This window comes from Lontra canadensis, unplaced genomic scaffold, assembly GCF_010015895.1.
Source record: "Lontra canadensis isolate GAN:19392208 unplaced genomic scaffold, GSC_riverotter_1.0 scaffold4, whole genome shotgun sequence".
In the NCBI taxonomy this organism is placed as follows: Eukaryota; Metazoa; Chordata; class Mammalia; order Carnivora; family Mustelidae; genus Lontra; species Lontra canadensis.
In genome coordinates this window covers 47,538,871-47,561,435 of record NW_022630998.1, presented here as the reverse complement: position 1 = coordinate 47,561,435, position 22,565 = coordinate 47,538,871, and the positions used below count along the sequence as shown (strand labels likewise).

At 36.5% G+C, this 22,565-nt stretch overlaps 1 protein-coding gene and 1 pseudogene across 1 annotated transcript in view; both read left to right on the top strand.

Annotated features, from left to right (window-relative positions):
* Nucleotides 1-22,565, top strand: part of NDUFAF2 (NADH:ubiquinone oxidoreductase complex assembly factor 2) — a 161,347-nt gene that overhangs the window by 91,590 nt on the left and 47,192 nt on the right. The window contains exon 2 of the mRNA XM_032849976.1: nt 17,846-17,935. Within this exon, the coding sequence (XP_032705867.1) occupies nt 17,846-17,935 (90 nt within the window). The remainder of the gene's footprint in view (nt 1-17,845; nt 17,936-22,565) is intronic.
* Nucleotides 2,145-5,334, top strand: LOC116863602 (annotated as a pseudogene).

Sequence of the window (22,565 nt, the reverse complement as noted above, 5' to 3'; positions counted from 1 at the left end):
GAGGTAAGAATCACATAACAAAATTAACCAATTTAAAATATACAGTACAGTGGCATTCAGTACATTCACGTTTTTGTGCAATCCTCACCCTTTATGAGGACATTTTTTAACCTAATGCATAGTGTCTTTGAATGAGCATTGAAAGAATAATTTTAAGAGTGTTAAGGAAAAGGCAGTTGGGTGCCTCAGTTGGTTAAGTGTCAGACTCTTGATCTCGGCTCAGGTCACAATCTCAGGGTCATGAGATGGAGCCCTGTGTCAGTTTCCATGCTGAGCATGGAGTCTGCTTGTCCCTCTCCCTCCATCTCTGCCCTTGCCCCCTCTGCTCTTCCTTCTGTACAGCACTCTCTCTCTCTCTCTCCCTCTGTAAAATACATAAATAAATAACATCTTAAAATAATTTATGGTGGGGTCTCCCAAGTTTACAAAATCTATAAATTCTATATATATGGAAAGATACGGTAAATGACACATAACATAAATTTACCATCTTAACCATTTTTAAATGCACATTTCAGTAGAATTAAGTACATTCCCTTTACTGTGCATCTCAATCCCCAGAATTCTTTTCATCTTGGAAAACTGAAACTCGGGAACTTTCAGTTCCCCACTCTTCCCTTAGCCCCCTGGCAACCACCATTTTATTTCCTGATTCTTTGGTTTTTCTTCCTGTTTAAGTCTAAATAGTATTCCGTTGTATCTATATGCCACATTTTGTTTATCCATTTATCTGTCAGTGGACATTTGGGTCATTTATATCTTTTGGAAGTTGTGAGTAATGCTGCTGTGAATTTGAGTGTACTACTGTCTCTTTGAGACCCTCCTTTCAGTTTTTCTGCTTATATGCCCAGAAGTGGAATTGCTTGATCATATAATAATGCTATTTTTAATTATTTTGAAGACCACCATATTGTTTTCCATAGCAGCTGCACCATTTTGCATTCCTGCTAACAGTGCTACAAGGGTTCTAATGTGTCCACATCTTGCCATTACTTGTCTGATTTGGGTTTTGGGTTTTGTTTTGTTTTGTTTGTTTTTAACAGGAGCTATCCTAATGGGTGTGAGATAGAGTAGTACATTTTAAGTTAAAGTTTGATGAAGAGGGAATTATGATTAAATGTCTAGTATCACTCAGAGATTATAGCAAAAGTCTAAACTTGAAAAGTGCACCTTAACCCTTTTCTACTTCACTGTGTGCCAAATGATAAACCTTGCGTAAGGCTTATGACAGCTTAAGAATTCAGGAAAATTTGCCTGGGAATTGACTGAAACAAAATCCAACAAAATCTCAAGGTAGTGTGAAAAAAATAAATCACAAAATTTATGTACTTTGAATGTTGTACAGGCTACAGCTATCCTCACACCAGAGCTACTGACTTGGTATAGTATGCAAAAATAGGTTAGGGATGTAGGAAGCTCAATAATATTTCTTCCTCTGCCAATTTCCCTTCTAATCTTCTACATAAAAGGTTCTAAAAAAAATAATAGACAGTATAGTTAGAAGCAGGAACACTGACTGGCAGTAAGAGATAACTGAGTTATTATGCTGTGGTGGGATCATTTAAAAGTCAAAAAGCTAATGCCAGTAGGACCTATTTATGGTAAAGTACTATGTTACTTATTTGTAATTAGCATGAGATCCAAAGATAAAGTGTGTGCACAAAAAGGGTGTTTAATTTACTAAGGCAGAATAAAAACCGTAAATTATTTTTAAATTATTTTTATTAAAATAGACGAAGTATTTTGCTTTTCAGAGCAATCAGCTTCATGTATCTAAAAATGCTGTCCTGTGGTTTAGTTGGCTTTTCATTGGTACCAAAAAGATGACATCCTGTTTAAGGTAGCATCTATTCAAGTACCCAGAAATATTTTCACCATCTTCCCTGTGTAAAATCCAATTGTCTTTATAATTTTCCATTTTCTGGAATGGTCCTTGAAATCTGTTTTCATCCTCCTTTGTCTGCCTAACTCCTATTTGATGAATATCTCTTAAAGAAAGTTTCCCATTTCTTTATACTCCACAATTCTAGGTTCCTTACTTTTTCCTATGTGGTATCATAGCAGATAGCATTTTCTTTCTTATACTTATCTCTGTATTATAGTGAATCTGTATTCATAACCATCTGATCCCTGAGACCGCCATTATGGCTCAGATCAGAGACAAAGTTGTTGCTATCATGCTGCAAATTGTACATAGCATACATCTTGGTACGCCTCTGGGAATGTGAGGCCATTAGGTTTTCTGATGTGAGTCCTCCTGAAAAAAAAAAAAAAATTGCTAAGACCATTGAACCAGACTGTGAGTAACTTGAGCCTTCTTTCTCTTTCTCCCATATACAGAACAGTGTTAGACCTAGGAACTCAGTGTATGTGTGTATATTTGTGTTTATATAAATAAATATTTATTGTATTTTTTAATGTATTTTAAAATTTTGTATTTTTTTAGATTGAGTAAACACTAAGTGAAGAATTTGGATTTTCCTTTTAAGAAATGTATATGCATTGTGGAATTTTAAGTTTTGTGTAGGAAGAGTGATAGAACTGTGATACAATAAAACTGTGTCATAAAATCATTCTCCTCCTTCTTCCAGAAGAGAATTTGAGATTGAAGACTGGAAGAAAGAGGTATAAGATTATACTGAAGGGAGAAAGTAAAATTGAGATGAGGGAAAAGTGGGGCCAGTTATGAGGCTGTAATACAAACTCCAGTTACCTGCACATTCTCTCCAAGTGACCTGCAAATGCATATCTGAGCTTTGTAGCAACCAACTCAAAAAGGAACAGCCTTCTGGTCAGAAATTCACCATAGCTATGAGATCAGTCATCTAAACAAATATTTTGAAGGAATATGACCATTTTTTTGTCTTCCAAAAATAACCATAAACTCATTTTACTTTTATTCTGAAAAAAATATCATGTTTCTTATTAAAAAATAATCAACCAATAAAGAAAGTACAAAATCTCATGTAAAAAATACGCCATTAGAGATCATTTTTGGCCACACACAAATGGTAACTTGGTAACACAGTTCATTCTGGCTAATTTACATTCCTAACAATATAAGAACTTGGTAATTTGCTTGCACCCTTAGTAACACTGGGTCAGTATTGCTAATCTTTCTTAGTCCTATAAGAGAAAAATGATATTTGTTATTTTTCTATTATTCTTAGTACTGATATTTGATGTGACTTTTTCCATGGTTTTTATGATTAGACTTTATACAATGTAATGAATAAGTATCCTTGACAACATCTTTTGATAGATTTGTTATGTTTCCTTCTGGAGTATTTTTTATGATAACACTAAAATATGGGTAATAATATTTTACCAGATATTTAACTTCAGTAACAGCCTTCCTGGGGTCAATATGATATGGCCCGGTATTCAGTGTTCTTGTTGATTTAGATTTATCCAGGAGTGTATTTGTAAAGACCACTACCTTTCAACCAAAATCCACTCTCTCCTTCTTCCTGGACACACAGGTAGACTACATTTACCAGTTTCCTTAAAATTAAGTGTGGCTATATGATCACATTTTCTGTAGTGGATTGTCACTGGAAGTGAAGTCAGTCACTTCCTGGCCCCACCAGTACAATCTCCTTTTGTTTTCTCAATGCCCTTTCTTCTTTCTGGCTGAATGAAATGGCAGTGCTTAGGGAAACCTTGGAAATCAAATGTTGAAGATGGCTAGAGAGCCGTCAGTCTGGATCCTTAAATGACTGTATGGGAAGAGCTGGCTTACCTGAACATCCACCCAGGACAGTCACATAAGAAAGAGATATACTTATTTAAGCTACTTTATTTTTAGAGTCCATTTCTACTACAGCTTAGCCTACCCTAACTAATAGAAAATATAATTGAACCGAAATTGAACTAGATTCAAGTGCTCAATATCATGAGACTATGTTTTCTGTATCACATGACCCTTTTTTCTTCCAAATTAGCTTCATTCATAGATAGGTTTTCTCCACGATGTAAGATAAACGGCCCCAGCAGTTTCAGGTCTATGTGATATTTGTTAGTTATGATCATAGAGGTTAAGAGTCTTCCTGGGCCTCCAGCACAATATCTCAGGAAGTGCTGATTGGCTCAACTGGTGTCATGTGCCCATCCCTGAAATAATTTTTGTGGCTAAAGTTTTGTAATACTATGGCCAAATTTAGTTCAAAATCCTACTTCTGGATAGAGGGATAATAGCCTCCCTCCCCCAACCTCAATGGACAGAGCACGATCAAAAGGAATGAAATAGTAAATGGTTCCCTAAAGAAAGGACTTCTGAACAATAAAGAATAAACACCGGAATACAGTATGATTAGAAAGGATTTTCAGTTAATATAAGCATGAAATAAGAGGAGCCTGGATGAGAGTGGTGGTGTAAATGTTAAAGTAAAAAGAACAAATCAGAGGAATATTAGTATATTTTTGTTAAAAGGTTGGCATTGTTGGGGAGGGAGTTAGTAGTAAAATCAATTGATGTTTGTAAAAAATAGTTGTAAAATTTTTCAATTGTGGCAGACAGTGCCTCAGGCTGGAGGCAGCTGCATAGGTGCGGCACTGAGGGGAATAAATTGTGGGCCTGGTGGGCTTGCCCTGAGTCCCTACCTGGCCTTCGTACCCCACATGGTGTTGCGCGGATGCTGAGCTGCCCTGCTGGTGGTGAAGTATTTCCTGTGCCAAAGCATGCTGTGTAGTTCCTGGGACCAAGTGTTTGCTGCTTTCTGGCAGCGGTGCCCAAATCCCTACAGTAGACATGTCTTAAGGGAAGACACAGTGCACAGGGAGGTGACCCCTAACCAGGAGCTCCAGTACCAGGGTCTCCTGCCCAGACCAGCAGGGTGCCCCGCGAGAGCCCAATGACTGTTTATAAAGACAACAACGTTGTCTTTACACTTTACAACGCTGCCAACGTTGCTCAATCAGTGTAGTTTACATCCTAGAGGATTCTGTTGTGGACCTGCAGAACCAGACCATAACCACCTTCATGTGGAACATTAACCGCACCCAGATAATGGTGGTAGAGGAATGGTGTGTTTACTGTATGAACTCTGAGAATAGGGGCTGGACGGAAATCCACCAGGAAGCCTGGGTCTCCCCTAGGGTGCCTCCAGAGCTGTCCAGGAATTTGCCCTCACTCTATTACAAAGTACTTTGACCAAGACTGTGAAGGGCTTTGAATACATCTTGACCAAGCTGCAGGGGGAGGCCCCTTCCAAAACCCTTGCTGAGACAGCCAAGGAAGCCAAGGAGATGGCAAAGGAGAAGGCACTAGCAGCTACAGAGAAGGCCAAGAACCTTGCCACCAAGAGCAGCAACAGCAGCAGTTTGTGTAGCTAGCCCAGGCCCTGGTGTGGTAGGATGCCTGTCCACCTGGCTCAAATCCCTCTGCCCTTTTTAACTTGTACTTTATTAGTAGAAGTCAACTTCCAAACAAAATTTCTGTTGTAAAAAACACAACAATATTTGTCAACCTAACAATAAAGATACAGTGTTAAGTATATTCATACTGTAAAAACAACAGAAGTTTTCAAATTAGGAAATGAGTAAAATAATAGAACTATCAAAGGATTTGAGAAATTTGAAAGGAAAAGCAGTGGGGAATAGGGAGAGATGGATGTCATAATTATTGATGAAACAGCCAACACCATATGTTTCCAAAGTCTTGGGGAGCCAATAAAGTACTGCTGGGCAGGTGATTTGCAAGGCTGGAATATAGCTAACAGTGAGGAGAAAGTCATACACCTGGGCATTGGACATCAGGATTAGGCCACAGATCTCAATGTAAGAGAACAGGATCTCTCTTTCTAATCAAGAATAGTCTCTGTCGAAGCTGGTGAGAACACTTTTGGTTACAGTATTTACGGGCAGTGGTGGTCTTTTCCTGCATAAAAAAAATTGGACTCAAAATAGAATTTCAGGTGCAGTTTCTAGAACTGAGATGCTGGGCACACACCAAGGGACAAAAACATGTTGCTACTTGATTGGTACCAACAACAAAAGTGACTTCATAATGATCAATTTACTTGAGCAATCTTACATGTTTCTCCTGTTTCAGCACAAAATTTCCTTGATGGGAATTTGCAGGGCTTACCATAAAGATAGGACTTCAAGGATTAGATACTTAGGACATATTACAGGAAGATATAGAACTCTTTGTCACAGAAGTATAAGGACATCCAAGTAGAGCATTGCTTTAAACAGAAGTTCATGATTAGAGCTCCTTAAGTGATTAGAGTTATAAATGTTATCCTGGTAGTTTTCATCATAGAGATAAGAGACAAAATAATGGAAGCTGTTCCTTCCTGTATCACTGGTGTGACTTTAATGAGCCACTGCAAAATAGCAAGGACCTCATCATTGTTGTCAACAAATATTCGAGTGTTCTACACTGTGTAGTACAAGATACAAATTCTGCAGGACAAAATGTTTATCAACTCTGAGTGGGGGTGGAATATATGCTGTATTGCTTTTGTGTTACAATTCTCTTCCTTTATTTGCCTTGGAAAGCACAGTGAAAGACCCAATACTTTTACATGTTTTAGTATTATAACAAGTTTCCAACCTACAAATTACTTGAATTCCAAAAGTTCCATGTAAGCAGCTTGTTCAAATTCAACACATTTTCCATTGAAATTGTGTTCTGAATGGTAGTTCAAGTTCCAGAATAATTCACATTCCTTTTAATCAACAGTTCATTTGAAATGCTGCACATCAGCAAGAACACATACTTGTTTGCAATGGAATCAGAGATGCAAGAACTCTGCAGGTTTTTAAAAAGGAGAGATGGAGAAAAAAGATGTACTTATGAGGAAAAAAATTTTAAGTGGACTTAACTCAGCTGAAACTTTTTTTTAAATAGCTGTAAATAAAAGGCAGAAGATAAGGAGAACTCAAATTATGCATTGGTCTTTCTGAAGGGTAAGGAAGCAGGTGCTATTTTAGATTATCCCAATCCCTTTACAGCCAATAGGTGGTGCTGTTGTCATACAATAGTTAGGTTGCTCTCCAGTCTGAAAACAAAGGGAGAATTTGGGAAGTATATGCAAGGTGGTTTTAAACTGGATTGTTAAAGGGAGGCAGGAGAAAATAAGAGAGGCAGTATGAATTTGATTATATGTGGATGATGTTGATACATCAGGTTTTGTAGCAGAAGAGGTGACTGTACTAGTCTACTTAAATTTCCGTGTAAAAATTAGATAGACTTGAAAACACACCTTTTCTCGTCACCTTTTCTTTGAGCTTTAATTACTCAATTATAAAAATATTGTTGTGAGAATTAAAGAAAATATAAAGTGTCTAATAAATGTCATATACATATACTGATAATAAATATGATTGTGCTCATCTCCTAAATAAGTCAGATGAAATTAATAAAGTACATTAACATAATGTTATTGGTATTTTGCAAAATTAGACTAAAAGAGATGACCTCTGGACCCTGGAGTCTTATAAAGAAGTAGCAAGAAGTAGGAAAAATGTTAAACTTTATTATTTATTACTAAGAATAAAAAATGCTTAAGACTTTTTCTTTTTTTTTTTTAAGACTTTATTTATTTGACAGAGAGAGAGAGATCACAAGTAGTCAGAGAGGCAGACAGAAAGAGGGGGAAGCAGGCTCCCTGCCAAGCAGAGAGCCTGATGTGGGGCTCAATCCCAGGACCCTGAGATCATGACCTGAGCTGAAGTCAGAGGCTTAACCCACTGAGCCACCCAGGTGCCCCAAGACTTTGGTTCTTTTGGCTCTTTTTTAGGTAAGTATCCTGATATGCATTACCAAGTACACCCTTGAGTAGATGTAGTCTACGTTTGTGCACAATAGATTTGGACACACCTATCTTAAAGTAATATTAACCGTTTTGCAGATCTTCAGTATTTGTGACTATAGTTTTAATCTTTTTGAACATCAATGGAAAGTAAGGAATAAGTAGGGAAGAATAACAGGATAATACTCTTTATTGCAACCTGCACAAGTAAAATGTGGCCAGCCTTCACATTTCATACTTCTACAGGCTTCCTTTTGGTGAAGTCACAATTTATTAGCCTTGCTTTCTGCGAGTGAACTGGAGTAGATAACGCAGGTAAAATTTATGTTACCCAGTTTTATTAGTTATTAGCCAAGGCAAAGTTTTATTGTAGAGAAAATTAAAACTAATGACTAAAATAATGGGATACTATAAATAAATTGCTCTTACTAGAATTTCTTTCCTTTCCTTTATGTCTTTTCATTGCTTGGGTTGGCCTTAGACTACCCCAAATTCTTCCTCCTCACGGGTCTTCTAGGTTTGAGGGGCTAAAGGAATTGTTGCCAGTGCTTCTCCAGTATGCCTGCCTCCTTGAGGACTTGTGAATCCAAAAGTTGTTTCTCCCTCTTTGCTATACAGACTTTTAATGTCTTCCTAAGAACTTCTCACTCTCAAGTGAGAGAATGATTTCTCACTGAACTCATCTTGTTTAAAAATGGGAAGCAGGCCTTAAGTCATGCTTTAGCTTTAAATTATAGCTCCACATCTGAAGTAGGCCTTAGATTTCCTCGGACTGTGGAACTGCTGGGAAAATCCTGTATTGTCTTCCACCTGATTACTCAGGAGTTCTTAATAGATGGCTTGATGAACTCTGTGAAAGGTAAGGAGAAGCAAAATACATGATACCCTTTCTGCCATTCGCAAGACCTTGATTTTGTTTAGGGAACCAATACATGTGCTTGAATGCATTTCACAGTCTCAAAAGTGTGATACTTGGTCTGAATCTGTGATTTTCATAGGGCTTGTTGGCTCTCCAGAGTATGAGAAGGTTGCCTCCTGGGAAGGGGAGGGGCAAAAGGTGAAGTAGTGTTGTGGACCCCTGTCTCAACTACAGAAGCTCTGCTTTGAGCAGTTTTATAAATTCAACCTCTATGGAAGATCTTTTAAAGAAGAGATTGAAAATTATTGACACCTCAACCTTTTACCAGCTGAGCCCAGTATTATACTCAGGATGTAGTTTACAAATACTGGAATAGTTCCTTTTAAGCAGATGAATATCACAATTCATTAGATGATTATGTGATTTCTTTCTATATCAAAACAGATTTCTATTCATTAATGATAAGTAGTGCCTGATAGTAACTAAATTAAATAGATTAATGAAGAGTATTAGTAATTTCATGGATTAATAAATAAATGTGTGTATTTTTAAAATTAAGACTAATGGACCACAAAATATACTCTATTTATTTTTACTAAATTATTCATATTTAAAACTGTCATATGTTCTGTGAATTATGTAAAGGTAGCTAATAGAGCAGTCCTTGACTCTTTTATGATCTTTGGTAAAATGACCAAGTACCACTCTATTTCTATAAAACTCTTTGGATCTGGAAACCAATCAAATAATCAGCCATACCTTCTACATTTCAAATCTGAAAATAAAGTTTGAGCTAGGCCCAAGCTGTACAAGTGGCATAATTTTCTAATTCTCTAAATTCTGTTTGTTTATTCCTTCAGTTTCTCTCTTCACCTCTCTATTGATAGCCCCAATTGTTCAAGACCCTTAAAGTGAAAATCGAATACTTGATTATATTGGTTTATACTGTACTATGAGTGTGTGCTAATTCTGAGGGGGAAAATATTATTCCTTTTTATATTAAGGATGTACCAGATTAGAATTTGCTTGCTTAAATAGTGATTGTCACTAAAAATAAAATGAAGATTTTTCAGTCATAAATTTCCTCACTGTAAAATAGCTTTTTTTTTTTTTTTAATTCTACTTATTTATTTGACAGAGATCACAAGTAGGCAGAGAGAGAGAGAAGAGGAAGCAGCCTCCCCACGGAGCAGACAGCCTGATGCGGGGCTCGATCCCAGGACCCTTAACCCACTGAGCCACCCAGGCGCCCCTAAAATAGCTTTTTTAAGGAGCGCCTGGATGGCTCAGTCAGTTCAGCCTCTGCCTTCAGCTCACATCGTGGTCTCTGGGTCCTGGCATTGAGTCCTGCATCTGGCTCTCTGCTCAGAGGGAAGTCTCCCTCTCCCTCTGCCCCTCCTCCCCGCTCATACTCTTGTCAAATAAACAAATAAAATCTTTTTTAAAAAATAGCCCTTTTAAAACTTGAAATTGCCATATGATATATCTTAAAGCCTTTTTAATTTAGCTAAAAAGATTTTTAGCACCTTCTTTTATTCCTTCCCTTGTCTGCATATTTAAGACATTTTAACTCCTATGTCATAATTCAGACATTGTCTTAGCAGGATCACTGAATGCTAGTTTTCTTGTGTTATTTTTGTTAAATGTTCAGATTCTCAATTTAAATATACTTTATACATTGGAGGTAATTTAGGCTTACAAAGAATTGTAGAATGTATTAGGTGAATAAAGTACTTTCAAAAACTGATTACTTGCACGTCAGTCAAAATCTGAAATGGCTGCTTCTCTTGTTTCTTCAGGGTGAACACATTATTACATGACTAAATAGTCAGGAATCTATCATTTGAAGTCCTCTTTTTAATGTTTACCTACTTTTGGGGGTGGGGGAGCAAGTGTAATTACAGCTGTCTTTTTTCTGAGGGTCGAAAATTCCTTGCCATTTGGAAAACAAATGATTTTTACACAAAAATGTTTGATTTCTATAGTCATAGAAGGGAAGAAAATGCAGTAAAATACTAGATATTTCTAGGACCCCCATGCTTGATTTGGGAATGCGTTCAGAAAACCTACTAAATTTTTTACTGTAAATCTTCTTGGGTTAATAAAATAGGCTATTCGGTATATATTTGTTGGCTAAATAACATAACATTTTTAGAACTTTAAGTTTTTGTTTGCATATAAGATTACTATGAAATTTGAAAAATAACAAGAATTTATTGTCCAAGTGAAAACCACAGGCACGAATTTGCAATTTGTTCAACTCTTTTTTTTTTTAATTATGATTTTCTTCACATGTACTTTCAGACTTAAGTTTTGCAGATTGTATTTATGGCTTTTAAAAAATTAAGGAAGTCAGATTTAAAGAGTTAATTTTGGATTTTCTAAGATGGAAGCAGAGGTTTCTTTTGGGAAACCTGTAAGTATGAGGAAGCTAATAAGATTTTAGGTAATCTGGGGCGCCTGGCTGGCTCAGTGGGTTAAAGCCTCTGCCCTCGGCTCAGGTCATGATCTCAGGTCCTGGGATGGAGCCCCACATCGGGCTCTCTGCTCTACGGGGAGCCTGCTTCCTCCTCTCTTCTCTCTCTGCCTGCCTCTCTGCCTACTTGTGATCTCTGTCTGTCAAATAAATAAATAAAATCTTAAAAAAAAAAAAAAAGATTTTAGGTAATCCATTGAACTAGTTGGCCATCTTAAAAATTCTGAAAGCTTATCTGGAAGGCCTCTTTAATTGCTTTTAAAAAAAGTATTACCTGCTGCAACCTGCTGAGATAGTCATCCATGCTCATATAAATATATGTAGAATATGTCAAATTATAGAATCATCACATTTTCAAGCAGAAATGCCTCATTTGATCACTATGAGAAAATAATAGCTTATGAATATGAATAAAATGTTAGTTTTTAATTGGATATCTGTAGTGATACAGTATGCAAACTTTGTAAATGCTTATTTTAAAAATCTTAAATGGGAAATGCTTAAGGGTAGAAGTCAATAAAAATAAGCTAATCAACCTATGCCTTTTTTTCCTCATCTGTAAAAGATGCTTTGAAGACAAGAGATAATATATGGAAGATACCTAAACACTGACTGGTATATAGCAGGCTCTTAATAAATGTTACGTCTGAGTAACTTCAGAGTCAGATTATCCTTTAAGTCATATGTGAAGATGGCTTTCAGTCTAAGAGTTCTTAGTTTAGTACTCTTAATTAATGGTTTGTTTGTTTCTGTGTTTGTTTTTTAAATTTACGATGCTCAGCATAACAAGGTTAAAAGTCCCCAAATATAACCGGTGGAGTGTGGTTCTTGGCTTTCATTAGCCCTCACTTCCATGTATTGGGCACCAACACTTCTAAGCCTCCTTTCATATGCAAAATGCAGTCATGTCTGTATCACCAGGCAAACTGATTTAGGATTATCACCTGGCTGCACTCATCACTGCCAGTGGGGTAAAGGTCCAGATGTCAGTCAGAAAGGGTCTTAACCGTGGCCATCCTACCACCATTTCTCCAAGCCAAGGGCTCCTGTCAGGATCAGTCTTGCTTGTTTATAAGGGGATAGCTATCTCAGAGATGTGTCACCTCAGTCAACCCAACCTCTTTTTTCTACCCCAAAGCATTCATCTCCCCTCCCACTGCCCCACCAGTGGGAAATACTGGGCAGGAAGTAGGCAGCTCGTTGGAAACATCACCAAGGATTTTATGTGCGTATGGGTCACAACCAAGGATTTTATGTGCTTATGGGTCACAACCAATGATTTGGTAATTGTAGAAGAAAATCCCTCCTCTAGCGTGATACTTACCTTATGAGTTCTGAAGCTCCAAAGTTTAAAGATTAAAGGCTGCCCAAATATCTTCCCTGGATTAGGGAAGGAGCACGGGCCTGGAGAAGGAGAGATGCCTGAGTCTATGGTCTCATTCTTCAGGGCTGTTGGTGTTACCTGCCTGTCTGGTATCTGTCAAGGGTCTTACAGGGTCGCTGAGACCATAGGAAGGCAGTATTTATAGGTACCAAATTAGAAATTTTATAATTTCTAATCTAAATGTCTTTTAATATGTAAGCCTTGTTCACCTTTCAAATGTGTAAAGGAGGAAATATACAGAGGAAAGGGAAAGTACTTCCAAATAAAACAAAAAATCCCCTTCCGTTACTCTTACCAGAACTGGTCTTTTATCTTGATGGTTACAAAATGATGGTATTTCAGCTCTGACACTTCTTCTACATTAACTATTCAGTATTGTAATAAGCAGGAGCCCTTTTATCTCCCCAGTTTATTTATCCCTCTATTTATTTCTATCTTTAAGCAGTTTAGATTTATGGGTTCCTTTTTTTTTTTTTTTTTTCTCCTAGTGGCATATTTAGTTCTCAAGCATTTTGGTCTCAGGATCTCTTTAAACTTTTCACAGCTATTGAAAGGGCTTTGTTTAGACAGATGCTGGCGAGGATGCAGAGAAAGGCGAACACTCCTACGCTGTTGGTGGGAAAGCAAGCTGGTGCAGCCACTCTGGAAAACATCATGAAGGTTCCTCAAGAAGTTGAAAATAGAGCTACCTTATGACCCACCAGCAATCCCACTACTGGGTATTTACTCTAAAGATAACAGTGTAGTGTTATCTACACTGGGAACATGCACCCAAATGTTTATAGCAGCAATGTCCACAATAGCCAAACTATGGAAAGAACCTAGATGTCCATCAACAGATGAATGGATAAAGATGTGGTATATATCTACAATGGAACACTATGCAGACTGAAAACTCCACTGTACATTCATGAAAGAATGGAAGTGGAAAAGGCAAATAACATTTTTTAAATTAACATACAATGTATTATTTGCCCCAGGGGTACAGGTCTGTGAATCGTCAGGCTTATACACTTCACAGCACTCACCATAGCACATACCCTCCCCAATGTCCATAACCCACCCACCCTACCCCCCACCCCCAGCAACCCTCAGTTTGTTTTAAGAGATTAAGAGTCTTTTTTGATTTGTCTCCCTCCCAGTCCCATCTTGTTTCATTTTTTTCCTTCCCTACCCCCCACAACCCCCTGCCCTGCCCTTTCCTCATATCAGAGGTCTCATATTATAATTGTCTTTCTCTGATTGACCTGTTTCACTCAGCATAATACCCTCTGGTTCTATCCACATTGTTGCAAATGGCAAGATTTAATTTCTTTTGATGGCTGCATAGTATTCCATTGTATTTATATACCACAAGGGCAGATAACATTCTTAGTATTATTATTAAAATAGTGTTGGCCTCCCGGTCCCCTTCAAATGGTCCTAGGCACCCCACAGAGTTCCCTGTAACAATTTGAGAATAGCTGGTCTGTAATTCCTTAATTATTTTGGTGCTCAGATATCCCAAATTTAATAAATATCAACCCCTGTAAGCTGGCTCAAGTTCTTGTGACAAGCCCCTCTTTTATTTTTTAATTTTTTTGAGAATTCCCTTACTTTCTGGCATGGCAAGATGTTCCAAACTCATCTTGAACCCACTCTGCTCTTAGGCCTAGAATTAGCCATTTGTCTAGCTGCAAATAGAAGTAGAAAAAGACATGAAGTTTCTCCAGGTAAGATTGGTATTTATCAGCCATTTCCCATCCGCAGGAGTTTCTTACTGGTTATGTTGGCTCCTGTGCCCTGTATCACCATGTGTGTTTCTGGGCCTGTCTCTGTAGAACAGTGTGGTTTTTCAAGTGTGGTCTGCAGGATGATACAAAAAATACCCATTAGGTGATACAAAGATACCTATTAAAATTGTAAGATATATAACTATATATGTTTAAACAAAAAATACAACTACCGTGGACATTTGAACAGCATGGTTTTGAACTTTGTAGATCCACTTATACATGGGTTTTTTTCAATAAATAAATACAACACTATAGGTGTCTTTTTTCTTTATAATTTTCTTAGTAACATTTTCTTTTTTAGGCTCACCCTATTCTAAGAATACAATATAGAATACATATAGCATACAAAATGTGAGTTAATTGTTTATATTATCACTAAGCCTTCTGATCAACAGTAGACTATTAATAGTTAAGTTTTTACAGTAAGCTATTAGTAGTTAGCCAGAAGTATAAGGTGGATTTTCTTCTTTTTTAAAATTTTATTTTAATTCCAATAGAGTTAACTTTAGTTGGGTTTTCAACTGCATGGAGTGGTTGGTGGTGACTCTTTCCCCCCCTCCCACCCCCCATTGTTCAGGGGTCAAATGTAATATAAGTCAAACATTTCATGGTATTTTTTAGAGTAAAGTAAAAGTGAATTTTGAAAGGGGAAAAAAAGCAAGCCAAATTAAAGAAAAATATTGAGAATGTAATACTATTAAGTGTGACAAACCACAAAGCTGGATTGAATGAAAATTGAATGTCTGATGTTTAGGGCTCTCTGCTCTAGATCCTCTTGCCCTGTCTGTTTTCAGGGTTCCCATACCCTGTTCCAGAAGTGAAACTGATGAAATCTGTCTTTTACCTAAGCCTGTCATCTACCTAATACCCGGAGATCTCCCTTCCCCCCCCTATTATTTTAACTAAGTAGGTTTTGTATTTTTCTAAACAGAGGAAAAGGAAATCTGTATCCTAGGGCAATTCACTTTAAATCCATGGCAGTAGCTTTAAAATTTTTTTTTAAGATTTTTAAAATTTATTTATTCGACAGAGACAGAGGTCACAAGTAGGCAGAGAGGCAGGCGGAGAGAAAGGAGGAAGCAGGCTCCCCGCTGAGCAGAGAGCCCGATGCAGGGTCGATCCCAGGACCCTGGAATCATGACCTGAGCCGAAGGCAGAGGCTTTAACCCACTGAGCCACCACGCGCCCCTAAAATTTTTTTTAAGTTTGTAAAATAATGTTGTTACTTCCGCAGTCTTTAAATCCCTATACCATTGACCATATCTTTTTTTGTTTTGACTGTTTTAATTAAATCTAATGTTGTTTTACTATTAAGTGAAAAAACTATGCATTGCTTTATATAATGAAACTCATTGGGTACACCAGTGTCAATTGTTTATTGTTATATTAAGACTTACTAAGCCTAGGGGCACACTTTTTATACATCTTTGATGTCATCTATTTGTAAACAAGATTTTTTCAGCAATTGTCAAGGAATTAGTTAAACTAACTCATGTTTTACTCTATCTTTTCATTTATACACAAAGAGGTATGATTTTTGATTTTTAAAAATCTTGGGAGACCTTAAATTAAGTTTATAAACCCAAGGGTAGGAATAAGATGGTAATTTTTGTGTCACAGACATTTAAATATAACTGTAATATATATGCCTTTAGTGGTGCTCCTGGGACTGGTAGATCTTTCTATCATCTTCCTCCATGTTCAATTTTTTATGTACATTTAAAAGCTTAGAGAACACCCACCTACTTTCAGAACCCATTTGTTAGGATTTTGTGTTTTAGAAGATAGTTTTCATTTCTGTACTTGTTATTGCTAAAATAACATATACCTTGGTATTTAGATAAGAACTATATGAAGGCACAGGTATTTTTATTCATCCAAACATTTGTAAAATTTTCATGTAAACATAGTTTAGTATATGCTAATTTTCTGGTAACTTTTGTTACGATGATGAGTTTATATATGTGGATCTAAGTGGCATTTTAGTAAAGAGACACATACCTATTTTGAGCCTCTACTATGAGAATAATGCAGCTGTCATTGTTATAAGCTCCTTTTATCCTGACTCATCCCTACAACTTAGGGTCTTCATTACTAATACCTTGACCTACTGTAAATTTATTTAGGGTAAGGTAAGCAAAAGGTAACTCCTCTTTTTAAAACTTGGGGAATCTCTGTGTTAGGATTAAATCAGCTTGATTCAGTGAGTCCACAATGAAATGCAGAATTTCCTTAACCTCATACTTCAGAGTTATTACCCATTGATGGCTTGCACATGAAATCCCAACCTTACACTTATTATTACTAAGGCAAAGAAAATAAATCCAGTCACTCACTCTTCTTAGGCTACATTTTTTGGCTTCCTTTCTCTTGCATAGTCACCCCCAGGAATTTCCATGGTTGGCAACTGAAGGAGTTTTTATTGATAGAATTTCAGGTAGTGTGGGAGAGAGATTTGCAACAAGGTCATTTTGTTTAATTATGTCACTCAGTCTATTTAGCATGGTGTAAGGTTGGTCCAGGAGTAGGAAGAGAAGTAGTATTTTGTAAGGCCCAAATTTCTGTCCATGACTGGTGTGATCATGGTTAAACCATGCTCCTCCTCTCATAGTTACTCACCACTGTCTTCCTTGTTTCAGCTGCATTCCCTGAACAGGCAGGCATACTTGATAACTTTTGGAAGTAGGAAGCTTACCTGGTTTCCCCAGGCACACAGGCTCAATGACAAAGGAACACGTTTTGAAACCACCATTTTGACAAAGCTGCTTTGAAGGACATAATTGAGACTTTGTGGAAAGAGAAGGAAATACCACATAGTTTTATGTCTTTGATATGAACTTAAAATACATACTAATCAAATTTTTATTGTTGAGAAAAGTAAGCCTATTGCATTCTCATCCCATCCCTGACCCATCTACACCTTTTTCTTTACTACTACCTCTGCTGTCATGTTTCTACATTGCTACCATCCTGCACCAGTGTTGACCTCAAACCTGAAGTATGAAATCCGTAACTCACTAGCTTTTGCCCTCTTCCTTTAGATCCAGTGAGAGGTAGTTACTCGAGTGGGTCGTAGAATCCAACCTATGATTTGGTTCCCTTGGGTTTGCCAGTGTAATGTGGCAACAGGATCTTGTGATTCATTGCATACTTAGTAGAGGCCATGAATACAATTTCCTTGGGCAGTAGCAGCAGCCACTTGAACCTCTAATACACATACTCGCAGAATTTGAAGGACTTGAACACCATTGATTGCTAAAATGGGGCTTTTGTTGTTGTTGTTGTTGTTTAATTTTGGCCATTAGTGGCTGAAGATTAATTGGTTAGTCCTTTTTTTTTTCTTTAACACAGCATCTAGTTTTTTTCTACCAAAATTAATATTGTACACTATGGCAGGAAATTTAAAATTTCTGTATTAAGTTTAGAATTTGCTTTTTTTAATGTACCCAATTCTAATGGAATCTATTCTTTCTCCTGATAATTCTTTGACCATACGTGGAGGTGTGCAGTTTCCAAAGAGAAAATATTACTTGTGGTAACTGCTGTGTCATGAGTTTATTTAAAAATAAAATAATCACTTTTGTCTTATAGGACAAACTATTCGAGAGAAAAGAATTGTAGAAGCAGCAAATAAAAGAGAAGTAGACTATGAAGTTGGAGATATCCCAACAGAATGGGAGGGTAAGTTTGTGCTTTTAGTAGTATCTTCTGGAGGCAAATTGTTTATACAAAATTAGATGATTATTCTTCAAAAATGTTGGTAATCTGAATCTATGAAAGTTTTTTAATACTTCATTTCTTTGAAAGTTGTGAAGGTGTCACACTCTAGTACAGGAACACATGTCCAGTGAAAGGAACTTGTAAACATTAGCAGAGCTGGTACTGGTACTAGGGTGAGCAGAGTGAAGCTCCTACAATAGAGGATTGAAGGAGGCACTCACTGTCATGGGCTGACTTTGCACTTGCATGCCTCCAGAGTTTAAATATCATTTCTGGCACTCACTACCCCATGAACTTGGGAAAATAAATTCATACTTCTCAATCTTAGTTTACTCTTGTACAAATTGTGGATAATATTTGCTGTCACCATCTGGAATATTTGCTCAACTTTAAATGACCCTGGTAACTGACCCTCTGTTAAGACAAGGATGGACACTTGATCCCTATCAGGACTTTGGAATTAAGGTAAGAGTTCGAAGTGAGATAAAACAGTAACAATCAGTCTTTCAGTACAGCTAGAACCATAACATATAATTGTGGGTAGTTCTCTTCAATCAAGTAAGTTTTGTTGTAGAAAAAGCCGATCTACTAAGAGGAAAATGTAAACAGTCTGCAAAAAGAATATAGTAAGATGGAATACTTTGTAGGTTTCCAGGAAGTTTCCAGTTCTCTATTCCACTTCTTTCTAAATGAAGTTCAAATGCATATCTGCCTTTGAGTGCTAGTACCACCCCATATCCTTGTAATAAATTTCCCTTTTCCTTACCAGTTCTTTGCCTTGCACCTGTCACATACTAAGTGCTCAGTAAATACATACAGGAAATCCATCATTTTTAAATAGATTTTAGAATGATCTTGTTAATTTTTACAAAAATGCCTCCTGGGATTTTTGGTGGGATTTTGTTGAACATATATATCCCTTTACAAGAACTGACATCTTAACAATAAGTATCTTCTAACCCCTGGACATTATATTTCTCTTAATTTAATTTAGGCCTTCTTAATTTCTTTTATTAAAGTTTGTAGTTTTCATCATACAGATGTTACATATCTTTTGTCAGAATTATTCTTAAGTATTTCATTTTTTTTTAAAGATTTTATTTATTTATTTGACAGAGAGAGATCACAAGTAGACAGAGAGGCAGGCAGAGAGAGAGAGAGAGAGAGAGAGAGGGAAGCAGGCTCCCTGCCGAGCAAAGAGCCTGATACAGGACTCGATCCCAGGACCCTGAGATCATGACCCGAGCCGAAGGCAGCGGCTTAACCCACTGAGCCACCCAGGCGCCCCAGTATTTCATCTTTTTGATGCTATTGTATATGATAGTTTTTTCCAGTGTTAATTTTTTATTATTTGTTACTATCATAAATGTGCCATAGGTATTTGTATATTATCTTGTATGCTATGACTTTGCTAAGTTATTAAATAGAGTAGCTTTTTGGTCAACTTCAGCAGATTTTTTTAAATTTTTTTTTAACTTAGTTACTTAGAAGATCATATAGTCAATGAATAAAGGCATTTTCTTCTTTCCAACCTGCATGCCTTTAATTTTTTTTAATCTTATCTATTTCCACTGACTAGAACTTCCAGTATACAGTTGATCAGAAGAGATGTGAATGGACATTCTTGCATTGTTCCTGATGTATTACTCTTTTTATACATCATTGGTTTATTTAAAATTTTGTTTAAAATTTTTATCTTGAGGTATATTGGTTAGTAACTTCTTTCTCTTTCTTTTTTTTTTTAAATTTTATTTTATTCTTTCCATGTTCCAAGATTCATTGTTTATACACCACACCCAGTGCTCCATGCAATACATTTTCTTGTAATGTCTTTGCTTGGGTTTTGTGTCAGTGTAAGCTGATCTCATGAAATGAGCTTGGATATATTCTTTCTTCAATATCTTGCAAAACTTTATGTAGAGTTAAAATTATTTTTAGAAAATATTTGATAGACTTTACTACTGAAGCCATCTGGACCTGGAGTTTTCAACTACAAATTAAATTTATTAGATTTAGGATAATCAGGTTATCTATATCTTCTTGAGTGACCTTTGGTAGCATGTTTCTTTCAAAGAGTCTGTCCTTTTCATCTAAGTTTCCAATTTTTTTTGCATAACATGGACCACAGTATTTCCTTATTATCATTTTATTATCTTTAGAATCTGAAGTGATGTCCTTTCTCTCATTATTAGTTTTTATGGCTGAATTGTGTTCCCCCAAAATCTATGTTGAAGTCTTTTTTTTTTTTAATCTTTTTTTTTTTAAGATTTTATTTATTTATTTGACAGACAGAGATCACAAGTACGCAGAGAGGCAGGCAGAGCAATGAAGGGAAGCAGGCTCCCCGCTGAGCAGAGAGACGAATGTGGGGCTCGATCCCAGGACCCTGAGATTATGACCTGAGCAGAAGGCAGAGGCTCAACCCACTGAGCCACCCAGGCGCCCCTCTTTGTTGAAGTCTTAACCCCAGAACCTCAGACTGTATTTGGAGATAGAGTCTTTAAAGAGGTAATTAAAGTAAACTAAGGTTATTAGGATGGGTCTTAATCGAATATGACGGGTGTCCTTATAAGAAGAGGAGATTAGGACATAAACATATACAGAGGGAAGAACTTGTGAAGACACAGGAGAAAGCCAGCCATCTACAAGCTGAGGTGAGAAACCTTAGAAAAAGTGGACCTTGCCAACACCTTGATATTAGACTTCTACCTTCCAGAATTGTGAAAAAAATAACGTTCTATTATTTAAGCCACTGAATGTTTGGTACATACCTTTGTTATGGCAGCCTTAGCAAACTAATACATTAGTATTCAGGATTATGATTCAGTTTTATTTCCTATTGTCAGTTAGAAGCTGTATCTCTACTGAGTGGCTATTTTTGGTATTACTGACTGCATCTTCAACATATCAAAATCTTTATGTGATGTTTCCGCTTCAGATAGATACAAGAACCTTACAAATGTGCACTGCCATTTCTTCCTTCCAATATTTCTGTTATTGAAATATATTTTAGTTCTACTTGTTACAAACTGCACACTGTACTGTTATTTTTATTTAAATAATGAACTAGGATTTACAGAGATTTAAGCAAAACAAAAATATGACATTTATTCATATTGTTACCATTTCTAATGCTTTTCATTCCTTTTTATAGATCCATATTTCTATCTGTGATCATTTTCCTTAGGGTCTAATGGTTCCTTTAACATTTCTTTAAATGTGAGTCTGCTAGAATTAAATTCTTTCAGCTTTGATATGCCTGAAACATATATATATATTTGGTGGGGTAGCAGAAGGAGAGGGAGAGAGAATCTTAAGCAGACTCCATGCCCAGGTGGAGCCCAAAGAGGCCTCAATTTCCACAATCCTGAGATCCTGACCTGAGCTGCAATCAAGAGTCAGATGCTTAACTGACTGAGCCACCCAGGTACCCCTGTCTGAAATATAAAAATACCCCTCTGTCTATAATATTCTAGGTTGGTAGGGTTTTTTTTTTTCTTTTCTTTTTCTTCTTTTCCTTTTTTTTTTTTTGATAGTTTTTTTTTCTTTTCATAGTTTAAAGATACTTTATATGGTTTCTGTCAAGAATCTATTATCGTGCTTTTCTTTGTCCTTTTGTATGTAATGTATATTTTTTTTCTTGTGCCTGTTTTAAAGTGATTCCTTTTTTAACTGGTTTTCAGAAATTTGATCATGATGTACCATTATGAAGTTTCATGAACTTCTTAGACCTATGGGTTTGTAGTTTCAAGTCAATTTTTGAAATATTTTGCCCATTATTTCTTCAGATACTTTTCTTTGAGTCCATTTCTGTCCTTCCCTTTGGGGACTCCATTTGCAATTTTAGGCTATTTGAAGTTGTCTCATAGTTCACAAACTCTGTTCATTTGTGGTTTATTTTCTTTGAGTTTCATTCTGTATGGTTTCTCTTGCTGTATCTTCAAGTTCACTAATGTTTTCTCTTACAGTGTCAAATTCCTACCAGTCCATCCAAGGTATACCTCATTTCAGACATTGTAGCTTTCATCTGAACAAGTTTAATGAGTCTGTTTTATATCTTCCGTGTCTCTACCTAACCTGTTCAATCTGTCCTCTAGCTTTTTGAACATATGGAGTACAGTTATAACTGTTTTAATGTTCTTATCTGCTAATTCTACCATCTGTGTCTGTTTTTAGTTGGTTTTGGTTAGTTGATTTTTTTTTCCTCCTCAATATGGGAAGTATTTTCCAGCTTCTTTGTTGGCTTCGCAATTTCTGATTGGATGTCAGACATTTAAAATTTTTGCCTAGTTGGATACTGGATATTTTTATATCCCTATCTATATTGTTGAGCTTTGTTCTGAGACACAGTTAAGTTACTTGGAAACAGTTTGATCCTTTCAGGGATTGCTTTTAAGATTCATTAGTTCGGACTGAAACTGAGTTTAATCTAGAACTAATAATTCTGCTCTGCTGATGTAAGTCATTGCTGAGCACTCTCCTCTGCCCTGTCAGTCATGAGGTTTTCTACTCTGGGTGGTGGAAATTAACATTACTCTTAACCCTGTGTAAAATGTGAGGACTGGTCCTCTGATCGTTTCTGGTGGTTCTT